Consider the following 17,504-nt stretch of genomic DNA (forward strand, 5'->3'; position numbering starts at 1 on the left):
TGTAAAGAATGAAATACTTTTTTTGTCCTTTAAACACAAATTGTGTTTTTTTTTGTTTGTTTAGTTTTTTCTTTTCAAAAAAGTGTTGTTCTGAAATTCAATGGAAAACTAAGCTGCAAGCAAAATAAAGACATGAGCATATAGAAAAGTGAAATTCCAGGAAGTTCCAAATTTGGAGTGAACGGGATTGAATTAGCTGCTGTACCAGGAGAAAAGGGTAATACTGAATTTAATCAATTACATTATATTTGAAAGAGCTGGATATCCAGAATTAATGCATACAAAACCAGCAAAGCAAAATATCAAAATACCAAAATATCTTCTATACAAAAAAAGTGAGGTGGTGGTGATATCGTACTAATGGGTAAGATGCACCTTCATGTTATCTGCAACATAACATTTTTTTTTTTGTTATTTAAGAGTACATGCAATTATAGAATATGTCATTTAAATATAGCCTAATTAAATAAAATAGGTAAGTTTTTAAGTGGAAAACAGTGCCCACTACGGCTAGTGTAAATAAGAAAATGGATTTTTAATCTTACATTAAATCAATGAAAATTTTCACTCACGGCTGCCTTTTTCTGCTAGACCAATCTTTTTTTTTCTTTTGTCAAAGAAATCCTGAAAGCTTATTGTTGAAGGCAATGACAGAACTTAAGAAGCAGAATAATGCTTTTCTCCATCATTCAAATGCTGTTCATTATTCTCATACTTATGGTACTAGGCCTCTGCTTCAGACAAGGCCAGTAAATACTAACAAAAGAAAACTATTTCACTGGCAAATATGAGAGCTGACAGTCAAAGTGACTGATATGTTTACTTCTATCCAAGAAAAAACAAATCTCATACTGATGAAAGATAAATTCTGAAGTATTTCTACAAAATTGTAACCCATTTTACAGTAAAGTTCTCATGTGTACTATAAGAATTCAGTAATGTAAATATCCTCACAATTGCTGTAAAAACTAAAATTAGAGTTATCTGTATGACAAAATATAGATCACAATTACCGATTACGAAAGTATGTACAGAATTGCATGTCATTAGACATGCCCAAATGAAGTGATTACCAAGACAAACCCTTTGACAGGGGAGCTAAAAAGACATGAACGTACACTGGCCACTTTATTAAGACAGTACCTATTATTGGGTTGGATCCGTTTCCCCTGATCCCAGCCTTGACAAGACAGCCTAACATCTGGTACTACACTGGGGTAAAGGAAGTTCTCAGTTTCCATGCCCTTACTCTCATGACGTCTGCTTCACATCCTAAATCCTTTCACCTCAGCAGTGTTTTCTGTGTCAAAGAACAGAAGAAGATAAGAAATTCTAGATTGGGAAAAGGCCATTGGGCCCACCTATGCTTGCTCGTTTTGATGCAAACGTGGTCCGTTAACACTCAGGAGAGGAAATAAAAAATAAAAACCCTAACCAAATTAGTAGGGGAAATGTAACCTCTGAGAATACACGGCTAAATGGACCGCCCTTCCTCCAGACAGCTAGCTAAAGGTCTTATTATGGTCAGAGAGGGTTATACGGTATTGTTCATGACAGCATCCAGTCTGCTCTTGTTCTATAGTCAATTTTTGCGACTTAAACATATTTAAAGCTGAGGATTTTGACATTGAATTTGGTAAAGTGTTGGTTAGATAATGCTCTCTTTAAAGTTCATAACATAGATTCAAATCCTCATGTGAAGAAGAATAAAGTATTATCTTCCATTTGTTGCACGACTTTTATTAACACATAGTCATGAGATTAAAAACATTATTAGAAAACATTGGCACATTCTATCAACTGATACTATTGGCAGTAAAATATTTAATCATATGCCCCTCTTTCACATTATAGAGGTATAATCGTGCAGGATATTTTAATTCATGCCGACTGATTTAAAGATATAGCTAAAAACATTAAACTGGGGTACAGTAATTAACAGATTCTTTCCATGTCGGAAATGCACAGCGTGTGAGAATGTTATTAAAACCAAACCTTCAGAAGTCATGTTACTAACAATGAATATAAGATTTCCCAAGCCATTACTTGTACATATGATTTTGTTGTGAATTTATTCTCTTGCCCTACAATATGTTGGTAAAACCAAAAGTCAACTACGAGTTTGCATTATTGAACATGAAAGTGCCATTTGTAGAAAAGACATTCGCCATCATCATGTCAAAGTCCATCATTTATATACCTTTTTTTTCTTGAAAAAAATGTGTTATAAAAGTGATAAGTTTCTTTTGATGCTCAATATATATAATGGTATCAGCAGCATATAAATGTATATTAGTATTACTAATATCAGATCCCAGGCCATTTATATAAGGTAAAGAGGATTGGTCCAAGTACTGAACCCTGAGGTACCCCCCTCCTTACATAGAGGCTCAAAAACAGGCTGAGTTAACCCCTTACATAGAGGCTCAAAGGTGGAAATAATCTCATCAGCTCTTATTGCTTGTGTTTGAGCAATAATCTGTGTTGCTACTGTTCAAATATATGGCTCCAGTCTATCCGGTCCATCTGATTTTTTTATGATCGAGACACGATAATAGCTTAAGTACCGTGTTTGCTTTAATAGTATGGAAATACAATATAGCTGTAAAACTTTGCTGTCAAAACTGCACATCTGAGACGGCAATAGCAATGCACAGGTATTTAATAGATTTTAAATGAGGATTTATATTCAGTGTGGGTTTCTGCACCTTAATTAAAACACAATGAACCAGCATTAACAGATTTCTACATACTCTGATGTGATGCACCTGCCCATTTGTAATTCCTGCAAGTGTTTAGGCAGTCACATGCAACTGAAAAAACAGCTGGAAGGAAGATATAACTACTCTGTGACATCTGGTTGAAGATCAGATTGTCACATTAATAAGACCTGCCATTTCTGTAGAAAAAAACAAAACAACAAAATGTTATAGATTAGATTAAGGTGTTGAAAAAGCACTGGATTCTGAATGGAAAATATAATTTTTTCTAAATAAATTGTAGATGTCTATATAAAGTAAAAAAAAGCAGTTTTAATCTACCGTGAATGCCTCTCTATACATGTGCTGTGGCATACAGGAAGGTAGTATTAAAACATCTGCCATATGTAACCCACACTTCTGTGAATATTTGTTGACACTGATATAGCTGATTTAATGTACAGTGTATTTCTCAGTGTAGTTATTGCTCATAAGGTGGCAGTGCCAAATGTTAACACCTGACTGTTGAGACAAATTCCAGTGGCACTTGTAAAGAAAAATGTCCTTGCACTATTAAACCAGTGTTTTGTCCAGCAGTATATCTACAGTCACTGACTGAAGCACTTTGCTATAAAACACCCACTGGAACAGATAACGATTTCAACAGCAAATTGACAACAAGAGCATAAGTCAATGTATAAATTATGATGAGTTATAGATTCCTAGAGAATTGTTATAGATTATATATATATATATATATATATATATATATATATATATATATATATATATATATATATATAATGACATTCTTAAAGACAATAGGATATATTATTGATGAAAAGGGACACAACTGTTTCTGTTAGTTTTAGTGTGGTGATGGGGCACTTACATTATACTAAGCATTGGGAATGCATGCAATGACTCTGTTCTTATATTTGGCTGCTCTTTTTCTGCAGATATTGCTAATGGCATAGAGGTCTACTAACCCTTCAGATGCAATTCAAAACATCACCTCAGTATTAAATTAACCATGCTTTTTCAACAGATTCAGAATACAGTCATAATGCACTTTAACTGAGCCTCCTCTTCATCCCACATCTGTCTCCTTAGAGATTCCACACATACTATTCTCGCTTTAGCTGAACATTTTCCCTCAGATTAATAAGTTTCTCTAAATATCTCCATTCAGAACAGCACTGGAATGCTAACCCTTGCAGAGACACCAGTTGGACTTATTATTTTATTTTTTATTTATCTTTTAGTGACTGAGTTGGCTGCCTCATCTTATATTATTTTCTGAAATGGACCTGGTATTTGATGAAGAAGGTGGAATTGATTTTAGCATGGTAAATTTATTTCAGCTTGCTATGGCATGTGTCAGTAAGCAGTTCTGTAATCCAAGCTAGATGGTTTTGTACTATGACGTCAGAAATTGCAACTTTTTGGGGGGGTTATTATAATAATTGTTGGGATAGCTTTTAAGCTTTTCCTCATCTGTTTCATCAGGGAGGGGATTCCAACTACATCCCTGCCATATATAGTATATCCTGCCACATCACCAGTAACTATACTATACCCTCTTAGGCATCAATATAGAGCTCCATATCGTGGACAGCTTTATTTTTTAATATGAAAAGGGTTGTATGAATAACATCTAATGATGTAATACTTGTTTATATATGCCAATATGTCAGCAAAGATATGTCAGTATGCTTTAAATGGCTCATGTTATTCATACATGTTCTGTGTAGCAAAGCATGTGACTAATCACAGACATTATTAAAAATAAATGATTGCTCTCGGTACTGATGGAGACGTCAAGACAGAATTCCATTAAAAGAAACAAACTCACTAATATAGAATAGTCAGCAAAAGCTGGAAAGATGCTTCTTATAAATAGACCACTGACAGAAGCAGATGTCTACCAGAGTACTCTATTATTAATAGCGTAACTGATGCTGCAAGTTTCTCTCATACTTTACTCATCGTTCATGTACCTTTTCCTGCTTCCGTCTGAGCAGTCATGTGGTCCATGTGCAAACGCTGACGGGCAGCTGTTCTGGTAAGCATGAGGTAGGAGGGTCGGCATTGCTGGACTGGGTAGTCACAACTGTTGGCACCAAGTCTCCAGTTTCACCTTGATTCATACAAGCAGGAAGGCCCGTTTGTGGTCTCATTTCATTCCCCTTTTTTTGTGACATCAGATAGTGCCTGACAGCATTCCAAGAATGACAGGACACCTATGTCGGTAATTGGGGGTGGGTCCTTCCCGGGATGGAACATGACCTAATTGTGTAGGAGTCCTCTGCATATATAAACCACCATGGCCTGATGGGTCTCAGTAGATCTGAAATTGTCACCTGGGGAGTTCAGCATTAAGAAGTACTACAGATCTTTGCAAACATGATGATCTTAAGAGTGGAAGAGCTGGTAGGTCTGTTTATGCTTACTGTGGTGGATGAAGCATGTTTACGTAGTTACACTGTACAATATGTGACAGTGTTATTCGGATTCATAGTTTGAATATCCCTTATGAAAGTTTACCATGGTGTTTTTGTGCAATTTTGCAGTTTTCTCCTGGTTATTATACTGTGAATTTGCCATAGCCTACCACGGTTTGCCATGTTTTTTATTAAGCTTTATCATTCCTCTGGGCTTTACAGTGCTTAACTATACTTTATTATGCTTTATCACATTTTGCTATGCTTTTACTATTGGAAACCTTTATAAGGAACATATATTGTATAATAATATGTTTGTTGCTGGTAGTATGAATCCATATTGCTTTAATTTAACAATTAGGCTCAGCAGAATGATTACATAATCATATATTTTCTGACAAGATTGGATTTTTAAGGTTTAGTAGATTAAAAAAAAAAAAGTAGGTAATTTTGTTTTCTTCTCTAACTTGTTTAAATTTCAAGGCTCAGTGTTTTTGCATTTCTGTTCTAATCTAGAATGTTCTACTCTATTTATAGCCATTTTTTTTTTTTTTATTACCTGTATATAACATCTTTTACAGTCCCTACATTTTAAACTAAACCTTAGACAAGGTCCTAGGGTACTTAATCATTTGAATTTATATCTATTAAACATAGAATGAAAAGGCCCTCTGGGACCAAAGTTGCCTATCCCTGCTCAACACAGTCAGTGTTGTCAATCTCTTAGCCCATCTGGCAAAAACTTTACATTTCAAACTGCAGGATCAAAATGAAAAATGCTTTGAATGTGACAAAGATTACAGTGGAGTTTAATAATTTATTATAGGGTCTTTTGGACCCCTAAAAATAATAAAAGGGATATCAAGGATCTAATAACTGCTTAGTTGCTAAACAAACACGTTTGACAACTTGTTAAAAAAGTAGAGCTACTGGCGTAAATTTTATTATTATGTGAGGTAGAAATCCTTAACATATTCCTATCTGCAACCACAATGGTTTTAAATATAATTGAGGCGCTATAGGCTAGTGACATCAATGTTCTGACTGAAAAAACATCTTGAAAAGGATTGCATTTGAGACTGTGTATGTCTGAAGGACACTGAGTAATTGATTTCTGATTCCTGTCGTAGGTTACTGGCAAAAAGTGTGAGGACAAAGAGAATGGAGAACAGGAGAAGTTCAGAGGAGGAGAATATGAATCAGCAGTTACCAAAGAGAAGCACGATGATCTGAAATCACACAACGAGGTCCTGCCTTTGAAACAGAACTTCCAAAATGAGAACGAGAAAAAAGCAACGGTAAACAAGTATATATTTTTTCTGGCATGTGGAGCTGTATGGCAGTGGCTGTGGAGTAACTACAAAGCAACAGCTCATAGGAAAAAGAAAGATTTTTTTAAACAATACTGAAACTTGAAAAATTCATGTTTAAAAATCGGGTAATATTTCTCTGTGTAGGTGAGAAAAGTTGAACTGAAGCCTAAGCTTGAGACTCTGGATGATCTTCAAATCATTGTGAATCTGAAGAAGAGGAAGAGAGTGAAGAGAGTGCCAGCTGCAAAAAAAGAACCAGAGCCAGAAGTCATAGTAAGTTTCATTTTTAGAAAAGGTGTTAATGAATCATGTTGGGGAAGGGTAGACATGAATTATTGTGGAATGCATCATTTGTCATATGAATTAGTTATTGTTAACACGATAAAAGGAACGATGTCTGGAACCACAATTCATCTTCTAGGGTAAATAAGAGACCATTTTTAAAATAGCGTGAATTTGAACATTTGCTTTCACTTATTTAAAATGGAATAAACCATTAATGTCGCACTCTGGTGAAGCAATGTGATCGTGATCTCGATGCTTCCCCACCTCACTTCAGAAAATCTGAAGTCTTCAGAAGCAGGAATCGTTAGCAAGCATGGCAAACAACAGTCTAAGCATGAACCACAATATACAATTACACAGAACACACATACCAAGAAATTCACAAATACAAAATCAAGTGTAGATTCACAGATATAAGATTAAACGTAGATGTAAACTAAAATGTATTTTTCAGCCTGATGTAGTGGATGTCACCACATTCTTGAAAGCTGCAGTGGAGAATAAATTACCTGTGGTTGAGAAGTACCTTGCAGATGGTGGTGATCCCAATGCTTGTGATCAGGTAAGCGTTCAAAACAAAACAGTGTGCATTATGTATGGTTACTATTTTTAGCAATAAAACATTAATAATACCTACTTTACATTACTAAGACAGTTTTTCCCTTGTAGTTTCAAAGGACAGCATTGCACAGAGCATGCTCAGAAGGCCATATGGAAATTGTGAATAAATTACTTGAAGCTGGGGCTTTGATTGAAAACAAAGATAAGGTATGTTTCCCCGCTTTTATCATCAAGAGTAATCATTCATTTGGGCTCCATTCACTTTTAAAGACTCTGTATAAATTATACCACCCTTATAAAAGTTTCCAGTTCTATACTGTGATAAAATCAAGGTATAGTAAAGCCTAGTGAAATTATGGTAAATAAGAAGGAAATAGGAAAAAGGGCTTATCATGGTAAACTACTGCTTTTTTTGGAATAATAAAGTTTCTGCATTCTGAATAGGCACAGTCCCTTTAATGAATTCAGCATCTCCATTCTATTAAAGGATAGCCCTTTATCTGTAGAACTTTTAACATAATACTTGTATAATGTATTCTTGAGATTGACTTGTTTATAAAGTGTCTTGTTTGTTGATAGCTTCATTCCACTGCTGTCCACTGGGTGTGTCGTGGTGGATCCCTTCCTGTTCTGGAGCTGTTATTAAACAAAGGGGGGAATTTCAATGCAAGAGACAAGGTATGATGGCTTGCTGCTGTTCTATCACAGTTCTGTCTTAAAATATAAACAGAATACATCAGCAGTCCAAATGCTTTTTTTTTTTTATAGGACACTGTAGTCTACTGATGTAAAGAGCTGCATATAGAAATTCTGACACCTTATAATCTATATTAAGTCCTTTTGACCACCTTAATAAAAGCAAATACAACAGATAGATGTCAGTGGTTTTAGAAGTTTAGGGACGGTGGAACAGTATTCAGATCTGCTGCTTTATTTAATTTAGTAATTCCAGTACACTTTTAAAGATATTTCAGGATCTCTCTCTCTCTCTCTCTCTCTCTCTCTCTCTCTCTCTCTCTCTCTCTCTCTCTCTCTCTCTCTATATATATATATATATATATATATATATATATATATATATATATATAATGTTTTCTTTTCCTTTTTTAAAACTTGTCTATTTCATTTCATTTTTTTTTTTTTTTATCTCAACAGTTGCGTAGTACTCCTTTACATGTAGCTGTCAGGACTGGACATTATGAATGTGCTGAACATCTCATTGCTTGTGGAGCAGACATCAATGCAAAAGACCTGGTAAGGATATCATATCCAATTTACAGTGCAATTCACCACTATCAAGAATAATACCTTTCCATGCCTGCCTGAATGCACAGTTCTGTAATAAAAACAAACAAAAAACAAAAAAAGCCAGTAGGGAAGAGTGTGCCACCTAGTGGTATATTGAACTTCCAACATTGCAAACAGAAGGACATAATAAAACAGCAAACAGCTACCCTGAAGATACCCCTAATCCTTACATCTGTTGCTTGCGAGATAAATACAACTGACTGATTAGATACAAATGACTGTTGGCTGCACACAGGGAAAATAATTCCAAACAATTTCTGTTTGATTTCAGGAAGGAGACACTTCCTTGCATGATGCTGTGAGGTTGAACCGTTTCAGAATCATTAGGCTTTTGCTTATGTATGGAGCAAACGTGACCACTAAGAATTCTGTAAGTATAAAACATGTGATTGTTTTGTTCTTAATGATCATTTTCCAAGCAGTATTTTCCATAGTACAACTAAAATGCCTTCTTAATTTCTTCTGTTCAAATGCTTCATTTTGTCTCGATGTCTTCCTAACAAACACCATCAGTCCAACTCATTCATTTGGGCAATCACAACTGTGTAAAACATTAAAAAAAATTTTTTTTTTTAAAAGGAGCATATTTCAAAGCCCAGAGTCAATACAATATAAAACATTAATTAATGGTTACCTGAATTAAGTGAGATACATCTCTTACAAGTGACTAGTATGTAGTGTGGCAGGGTGTTGCATTTTGCATACTGATTCTTGACTGCAATATCTTATAATTTAGTCATTTTTTGGGGGCAAACTTTAGTCCCTGGAGTTAGTGGTAGTGCTCTGTTTAAAAAGGGTGTGCCACATAGTGGTATAATACACATCTACCTCCACAAACAGCAACAAGCTTATAAGATATTGCATACTTTTACAAGTACGTATTGTATTGTACAGGATGGGAAGTCCCCAATGGAGAGTGTACTTCAGTGGCAGAGTGCAGCAAAAAACATCTTGACTAGCTTTGTGGAAGAGCCAAGCAAGTCCCCAAATTAAAGCACTTTGAAGACGTGGCAATGCCAACCAACAATTACCTACAGATGTACAACTTTGTGAAGAAAGCATGTCATGAACTTGCATTCAGAAAATATGCTATGCAGAAATGTGTTAACTTATTTATTGATCTTTACTTCTGAAGCTTAAACTGTAATTTATTTATTTATTTAATTTAAAAGACCAAGGGATGAGCAGAAAATACTTGTATTTTTAATGATTAATTATTTATTGTGTTGAAAGCAGGCTATATTTTAATTAATTGATTTGGCTGGTAGTAAATCAAAGGGATCAGAAGAGGTTATCTTTGAAAGAAATACTGAGATTTTACTTTAAGAAAATGCCTATTGGGTTAATGTGATCTGACAAAAGCACATTCAATATGAAATTTAAAAAGCAGCACACCTAATTCGGTTCCATGTATAACTGATGATACTGTATTCAATATTTTAGCAAACAATTCTCTTCAGGAATATTAGAAGGATTTTTAGCAATGTCAATTTTTAGCAGTAATAATATTTTTATATATATAAAGTACTACTTGGATGACCAGTGTACACAAGCCTGTGGAATGTGATTTAACTAGTTAAGTGTCAGACCCACATTATACTAGAGACTGCTGAATTTAAACAGACAGAATGTAGCGAAGGACTGAGCAGCTGTTGAGAAAAAGAGCAAACAATGTTATGAGGCCATACTGTCAATATAGGAGATTCTAATGCACTACTGTAATTTTTATACCTCTTAATGTAAAGTATATATGTACATTTTACAAATATTTAACTATTTAGTTTTTTAGCGACCGTATGTACAATAAAAATGCATTGAAATTTCTACAATCATTCTGTTCTCTTTTATACAGCAATGAACACAACACTTACTGAACCACCAGAAAGTTTGGTTACCAAAAAAAAACAAAAAAAAAACACAATGTTTATGAATACTGATTTTTTATTTGTACATTCGTGTGCTCCGTCGCTAGGAGAGGGGGTAGGAGGTGCCAGGAGACACAACACACATTTGACTAAAACACAAAATAAAAAACTCTTTAATGCACATAGTGAAGCAAAAATGTAACTTTCCGTGAATTAACCATGCACGTAATCAACGCCATATTTTACAAAAAAAGGGGGGGTAATATTCTCATTTGTGGATCATTTTAATTAGCAGTTTTTAAACTATAAATAGCCTGGCTAAATGGCAGTCGGGAGTTCAGTACAAAGCGACAGACAAGCAAACCAAATGTGAGAATGAGAAGGGAAGAGGGAATGAGGGTCGCCCCAGGTTCGGGTGCGGAGCGGGGCTGAAACGTCTCGTCTCCTCGGAGAAAGCCGCAGCTCCTCTTGCAGCGAAAAAAAAAAAAAAAGTAGATACATTAGGAAAGATAACAACGTAACAGGCATTATATTTATTTAGTTATAAAATGAATGCTGACTAAGATGTCTGTGTTAGAAAGTACCAGCACAGCTTTTCTTCAGTTCATGTACTGTATCAAAAGGGAGCGACAGAGACGTAAGTTGGACTAAGAAGTTATTTATAGTTTGAACATCGGTACTCTATTTACTGTAAAAATACTGCATGAATCATTAGTATAGGGAATTGTGGGACATGCTGTAGGAGTGTTATATCCAAGGCGCATTATAACCGAGAGCCTTATAGCTATTCCTTTTAGTAGGAATTGTCTAGAAGATTTTAAGTGTTTCAATTTCAAATAATTCTTACCCATGGAAGTTTCATGTTTCAGTGAGTGTGTCTGTACATAACCGATATATGCCCGGTCTGCTACGTGCGGAATCAATTGCACAGCATTAAGACAGGACGTGAACTGCAACCAAAGACTGGGAGATGTAAAAACAAATAAGGCTTTTTAACAGCACTACGAAAATAAAACAAATCTACGTGCTTAGAAAGATCATTTTTCAAACGCAATCCACATTTTGGTGGGACATCAATTTTTACTTAAGTATCTTCAGTTCTTCCTTTTTGAGGCTGGGGCCTCCTTCTTATCTTCAGGGGCCTCAGTTGTCTTCATGCTGTGCACTACACCCTGTGCCGTCTTCCTCGTTTCTGTGTATAGAGCAATACAGTAAATGCATGCAAACATAAACCAATGCATTGCTCCCTTGTTATTTTACAGTTCAATATTCAGGTCATACACTTAAGCCACAGTGATTTTGAAATTGTTTGAGACGAAGGGATAGTGGATCCAGCCCTGCTTTTACTGAGGATAGGACTGCAAGGCTGGGGAATCTAGCATTGAGAGTCCTAAATATAATTTTGTTGGGCAATATTGGTATCTGAATTATTGCAAAGCTAACAGTACAAAACACCTATGGAATAAGCAACGATAACAATGAGGGGAAATGTAAAAGGATTTGAATTGAAAATAGCTTATTAGAGAAAATGTTTACCTCCATGCAGAAGAGCTTTTCTGCAGTTGGTTGAGATTGCTGCTTTGGCATCCCCTTCTGACAAGCCAAACAGTAACCCTCTGCAAACTTCATTAAGGATCGCCAATACAATTTATACACTTAAACTTTAGCACATCAAAAAGCAATGCAACTTACAGAAGCAGATGCTTACATATGTACAGAACTTTAAAGCAGAACTGGGGTAAATTAGGCTGGATTACACATGTGTATGGCAAGCAAGTAGAACAAAGTACATTAACACAGACAATTCACACAGTAGATGCTGGTTATTAGCAACCCTTTTAATAGAATTCTGATATTAGCAACTGCATGTTGCTTATTGCCAACTTTATTAGTTGCCAGTGCTACAGAGCACATTTGCATGATTTGTGCACATACTTCATGCAGCTTTAATAACACACTGACTTCGCAACTTCATATTTCTGGTGGACTGATGCAGAATTGTGGTTTTGAAACTGGCTACGAAGCTCCACGCAAAATTGAGATGGATTTACAGCAGGAGTTGGTATATTGTAAAAAAGCAGACAATGGTGGACAATTTCTTACTTTAAATTTCTGTTCTTTAGAATTGATTGTAAGTACAGCAGACATTTATGTTTGTTACTCATTGCAAGGACAATTGTAGCACCTTGTTGTACAGTAATATTTAAGCCTACTCTGTGTTTTACACACTCATGAAGTAAACAGTTCTATGTTTGGGTATTTTGTTTCTCATGTTCATTTTTTAACACTAACATTTGAAACACATGTATTTCTGTGCCATATTTGTACTACAGTATATATCGTTCCATATAAAAACACTTAAACAGAGGCTTTTCGCTTATTGGTAACTTTTGGTTAATGACAAATTTTTGTTGAGAACCAACAACTTGTTAATAAGCGGTATCTACTGTATATGAAAAATAAATAAAAAACACAATATTTGAGTAATTGCTAAAAGAATCAACTGGGGTGTACAAAAAAAAATTCAATACTAACTTTTTGTAAAAAAAAAAATTATATATTTAATAAAATGTATGACTAATCTATGTGCAAGAAATCCTTACAATGTTTTACTTAAATCTAGGTTATTGCTCATTTAGAAACTGTCTACACCAAGTTTTATAAAAATCACCAGAGACAACACTATATTCCCATTGCTTGAAAAGGGAGTCAACGTCTATTGAAAGAAAAAAATAAAGAAAGAAAAAAATATTGCAAGGATACAGGTTAGCGATGTCATAAGGTCCTCTTAATTCTAAAGGCTGTGAACAGACAAACAGTCAGAGATCAGTGTATTATATAGAATTCTTCTAGATCAACTTCATAATAGAAATATTCCATATATATATAATTGCATGATTTGGTAGTCTAAATAAAAACAAAACTGTAACTGTGTATATCATAAACAATTTCAAACTAGGTCCATCCTAAAAATGCTTAACACTAGAACTGCCATGGTAGTCATTTTGACGGGTTTGGATTTAAAACGTAAACGAATCTGCATTTGTGAATGCAATGCAGTTGTCCTTTTTTTCCGTTATTTTATTTCTCTTTTTTTAATTGTTTTTATTTTTTAAACAGACAACAGCATTGTATTGACAGTAGGCAGATTAATTTACATTTTAAATCTCATTAATCCTGCAGCAGTTCTAGTGTTAATTGGAAATCTCATTGATGCAGACCACACTTACCTTTTCTGCTTCACTTGATATAATAATATTCTGTAAAAAACAAACACATGGTATTATGTTCCTGTTAATAATCATATCTTTTTACACAATGGACTGCAAGCAGATGTCTCCATCCATTCTACAGCAACCACGCAAGAGCATTTAACAGTTATTTAAGATTAATTTCTAACTGCTATTACACTGCAAAAATAAATGCTAGACTATTTTTCAAGTGGGAGAAAAAAACGGACATGAATGTTGGTCAAAAGACAAAAGTTGTTTATAACATACCTTCCCTTTACTGATATTCATCAGACTGAGTGAATTTGAAATAGTATATCTTCTCATTGTAGAATCTTTGATAGCAGGACTATAAACAAGTTCAAAGACAATTCCTCTGTCAATTGCCTGGAAAACAATGAAACAGGTCTTAAAACAGTAAATATAAAGTGAAAACAATCAGCAAAACCTTTATTTACATAAATGAAAAGACAACTGATGGCACCCGCACACTAATCTGTTAGTTATTTTTACTGTTAAAGCTTGTTTTTATCAACTTATAGTAAATCTTAATTCTTATTAAATGTCCATAGTTTGAGAATTCATGAAAGCATTAAAAAAAAATTGGATGCTTATATGTACTGAATAAGAAATATATTGGGGGTTGGACAAGACACCTGGTGAATGTAGAAAATGTGCCATTTATCATTATAGGGCCGATTCACGTGTAATGCAAACGGAATCCCAGAGACATATTCTGTAATATTTAAAAACTTCCTTTAAGTGCATTTCAGTCATGCTTGGCAAGATTTGGTGGACTTTGTTAGTGGATGATTTTGCTCCTGCACAAATTATTGATGACTTTTATAAGCCAATTTAGAAAACAGACTTTGCTCCCTCCCTTTTATTAATTACTCCAGTAGCAGACAAGGTTATCCAAAGCGACTTAGAGTCTAGGGGGTGAACTATGCATCAACAACTAATGCTGCTGCAGAGTCATTTACAATATGACCTTGGTTTTATGTTTCATCCAAAGGAGGAAGGAATTAGAGGGATATTCTTTGAGGAAAGGTGACAATTTAAACACCTTCCGTCATATGCGTGCTGTCCTGGATGCCCATAGCGGCAGTGTTATGGCAAGCGCTTCTTGCCATAACCTTGTTTAGTACAACCCCTTTACATCATGTCACCGTTGACTCAAGTGTTACCAAAGATGATTCATGCATATTGTTACTATGCAGATAATTACCGCATTCACCGGGGATCGTCTGAAATTAAACTGTTGCTTTTCTGTCATAATAATTTCAATTATGTCCACATCTAAGGTCATACAAGCGGTCTGTTGAAAAATAAAAAAAGCACAGGATAAAGATTTAGTAAATTATGTTGAAGGCAATTCTATTTGGTATCAAAATGCAAATCAAATGCACTTGGTAGGTGGATGTGTAACTACACAACAAATAAAGCATTATTCAAGCACATGTGCTTAAAAGAAGCAAACATACTAACATGAAATTCTGGGGGGGGGATAGAACATCTTTTACTAATGCAAATACAGTTATCTGTTACAAAGTCTTACTTACCAATTCATTGCAATGTGATCCTTCGGAAACCACCAGAGTCAGTCTGGTGATTATTTTAATTGGCTTTGATTTCCCCTGAAAAAAAAAAATGTATGTACTTTAAGCAGGAACATTTATATTGGCTAGCATTATTAACTTCGTGAAATATAGTGCACCCTGTTAAATATATGGTCACTATGTCCTTTACTCATTTTGTTTGTTTTAAATGTGACTGGCACTGCTTAACAGTAATATTTTAATACAAATGAAGACAAAAGCTTAAATATCAAATTGTCTGAGCATAATAAGATTTGACAGCATACTACTTAAAAGAATAACTTAATATGTGTTTGTTGGTACAATATGTTGAGGTTTAATTATTGTTAATACAAGTAAATGTGCAATAACCTAGTGAACTTAGTATTGCTTAGTTTGAAAATGCTTTACCTGTACAATGGGAGGAGAGGTGAAAAGTTCTGCCACACAAGTAGGTTTGCCAACATCCTGTAAACCCTAAATTTAATTGGGGGATATTTGACCGGCACGCGATCATCAGCATATTACTTTTTTACACTAATGCTAAATGTGCTTTTAAGCAACAGCCCTTTGTTTCGTTCTTTAACACACACGCAGGAGGGTAATGTTACGCTCATTTGCTTTTGCTTTCTTCAGAATTGTTCTATGGGCATGTGAGACAGGGCAGTGCTGTGGCCCAAGATGTCACCAGCAGGAATTAGAGACTCAGAGACAGAAACTGCAGTTCAAGCACTGTTGGGCACATTTATAGGAAGAAATAAACAGGCACAAGTGCCAAAATAAAGATTAAAACAAAACAAGCATAAGCAGGGCGGGCATTCACCTTCACTACTAAGCTGCTGTCACCTGCACCCACACCCACATAACCCCCTTCTCCCCCGGAAAGGACCTCTCCTCCCTTTTATACACTAAAATTACCCAATTGGGGAATGGCCATAACTGTGACTGTTGGCATGGACAACCTTACTCTTAGTAATGTTTGCCCTGCCACAGCCTACAATAAAGTATATAGGTTAAACTATATCAGTATACTTTATAAAAAATGATATACAAATATGTTACCTGTTTCTTTTCTTGGAGGTTAACCACATGGTTAATTGCAACTGTTGAATATCCAACTGGAAAACAAGCAATAGAATCGTCCATAGTTGCATTTACTTTTCCTGCATTTGAACACTCAGTCAGACATGTGTCTTTCTTTTGTTTATTTGCATTCTCTTAACGCATTGTACAATCCTCCTCTGGAACAAGCCTTCGACCTGAGTAGTGAGACTACTGGACAGGCGCGCTCAAGCTGTTTTACCTGCTAGTGCTACAGCAATATAAGTTATTCATTGGGTTACTGCAGGCAGTAGAAAGAAAACAAGGACGTAAAAGCATTCTAACCGGTACTTACATATAAGAAGCAAAACAGCTCCGAGCATAAAATAAACAAATAAATAAATAAATTAAAATTCCTACATTTTATTATTACGAAGAATACTCACGACGAGCAGCTGTTTCGATAATATTCTGAAGTTTTCTCTTATCCCATGAGATAACAGACTGGTATGATTGGTTGGATTTAAAATAAAACCGCGGTAGTTCAGAAGTAGATAAAACGCAGGTAAACTAGGATAAATATCTTGTCTACAGTCTCCATCAATCATGTAAGTTTTCTTATGTTTGTATTACTTTAATGTATGCAACAACGTACGTTATCTGTCGTAGACGGAAGCAGTGTCTTTGGTACAGATTATATAAGTACATGTTTCCGCAAACACTGTGAAAGCCTTGGGCAACCCGTATAGGAATTTGCATTTTAATTCCAAATCAGAAGACTAGTTGTTGTTTGTTTGTGTATTATTAAGATTTAAAACAGTTATAAAACATAGATGACATATTTTTAAATATAAATGCAAATCGATATGTACTAGCTGTAAAAGTACGTACTTGCGGTGTTTTTAATCTTAATCCTGTAAGGAGCTTGTTTACTAAACATACAGCACGTTGAAGCAACATGCGTGGTTATTTCTGCAATATGGAAGTAGTAATGTAGTAAAGTAGTAATGTGTGTTTCGACTAATGTCGAATTGTATGGGCTTCATTTACTGTGCAGTATTTATTGCACAGTTGCTACCCCTGATTGAATCATTTTGACAGACATGTACAGTACCTGGTGCCCTACTACTTTGTCAGATAATGTTCACACACATGATGTATAATGTAATTGCACAGTTGAA

At 35.0% G+C, this 17,504-nt stretch overlaps 2 protein-coding genes across 2 annotated transcripts; one reads left to right on the forward strand and one right to left on the reverse strand.

The window, feature by feature from the left end:
* The first annotated feature begins 5,031 nt into the window (after positions 1–5,031).
* ankrd1a (ankyrin repeat domain 1a (cardiac muscle)) lies at positions 5,032–10,434 on the forward strand. The gene is made up of 9 exons (XM_041267699.1): positions 5,032–5,132; positions 6,274–6,441; positions 6,601–6,729; positions 7,196–7,303; positions 7,411–7,509; positions 7,882–7,980; positions 8,458–8,556; positions 8,882–8,980; positions 9,505–10,434. Exons 1-9 carry the CDS (start codon positions 5,106–5,108, stop codon positions 9,601–9,603), a joined length of 927 nt encoding a protein of 308 aa, XP_041123633.1. The 5' UTR covers positions 5,032–5,105; the 3' UTR covers positions 9,604–10,434.
* Positions 10,435–10,781: 347 nt separating this feature from the next.
* Positions 10,782–17,283, reverse strand: LOC121325895 (ribonuclease P protein subunit p30-like). The gene is made up of 11 exons (XM_041268968.1): positions 17,215–17,283; positions 16,770–16,893; positions 16,345–16,400; positions 15,694–15,759; positions 15,254–15,342; positions 14,934–15,027; positions 13,976–14,092; positions 13,706–13,735; positions 13,239–13,276; positions 12,012–12,091; positions 10,782–11,667 (listed from the first exon to the last, which is right to left on the reverse strand). The coding sequence occupies exons 1-11, from the start codon at positions 17,281–17,283 to the stop codon at positions 11,570–11,572; spliced, it is 861 nt and encodes a 286-aa protein (XP_041124902.1). The 3' UTR covers positions 10,782–11,569.
* Positions 17,284–17,504: the final 221 nt, after the last annotated feature.

This window comes from Polyodon spathula, chromosome 13 (assembly GCF_017654505.1).
Source record: "Polyodon spathula isolate WHYD16114869_AA chromosome 13, ASM1765450v1, whole genome shotgun sequence".
Lineage (NCBI taxonomy): Eukaryota > Metazoa > Chordata > Actinopteri > Acipenseriformes > Polyodontidae > Polyodon > Polyodon spathula.

What these genes read in the sequence shown, in the direction of transcription:
- LOC121325895 (XM_041268968.1), bottom strand. Translation starts at nt 17,283, where the DNA reads ATGTTGCTTCAACGTGCTGTATGTTTAGTAAACAAGCTCCTTACAGGA. An exon ending in TAAGATTAAAAACACCGCAA is followed by an intron (nt 16,894 to 17,214) that starts GTACGTACTTTT and finishes TATTTATCCTAG; the next exon opens with TTTACCTGCGTTTTATCTAC. An exon ending in TGAATATCAGTAAAGGGAAG is followed by an intron (nt 13,736 to 13,975) that starts GTATGTTATAAA and finishes TGTTTTTTACAG; the next exon opens with AATATTATTATATCAAGTGA.
- ankrd1a (XM_041267699.1), top strand. Translation starts at nt 5,106, where the DNA reads ATGATGATCTTAAGAGTGGAAGAGCTG. An exon ending in TGATTGAAAACAAAGATAAG is followed by an intron (nt 7,510 to 7,881) that starts GTATGTTTCCCC and finishes GTTTGTTGATAG; the next exon opens with CTTCATTCCACTGCTGTCCA. An exon ending in ACATCAATGCAAAAGACCTG is followed by an intron (nt 8,557 to 8,881) that starts GTAAGGATATCA and finishes GTTTGATTTCAG; the next exon opens with GAAGGAGACACTTCCTTGCA.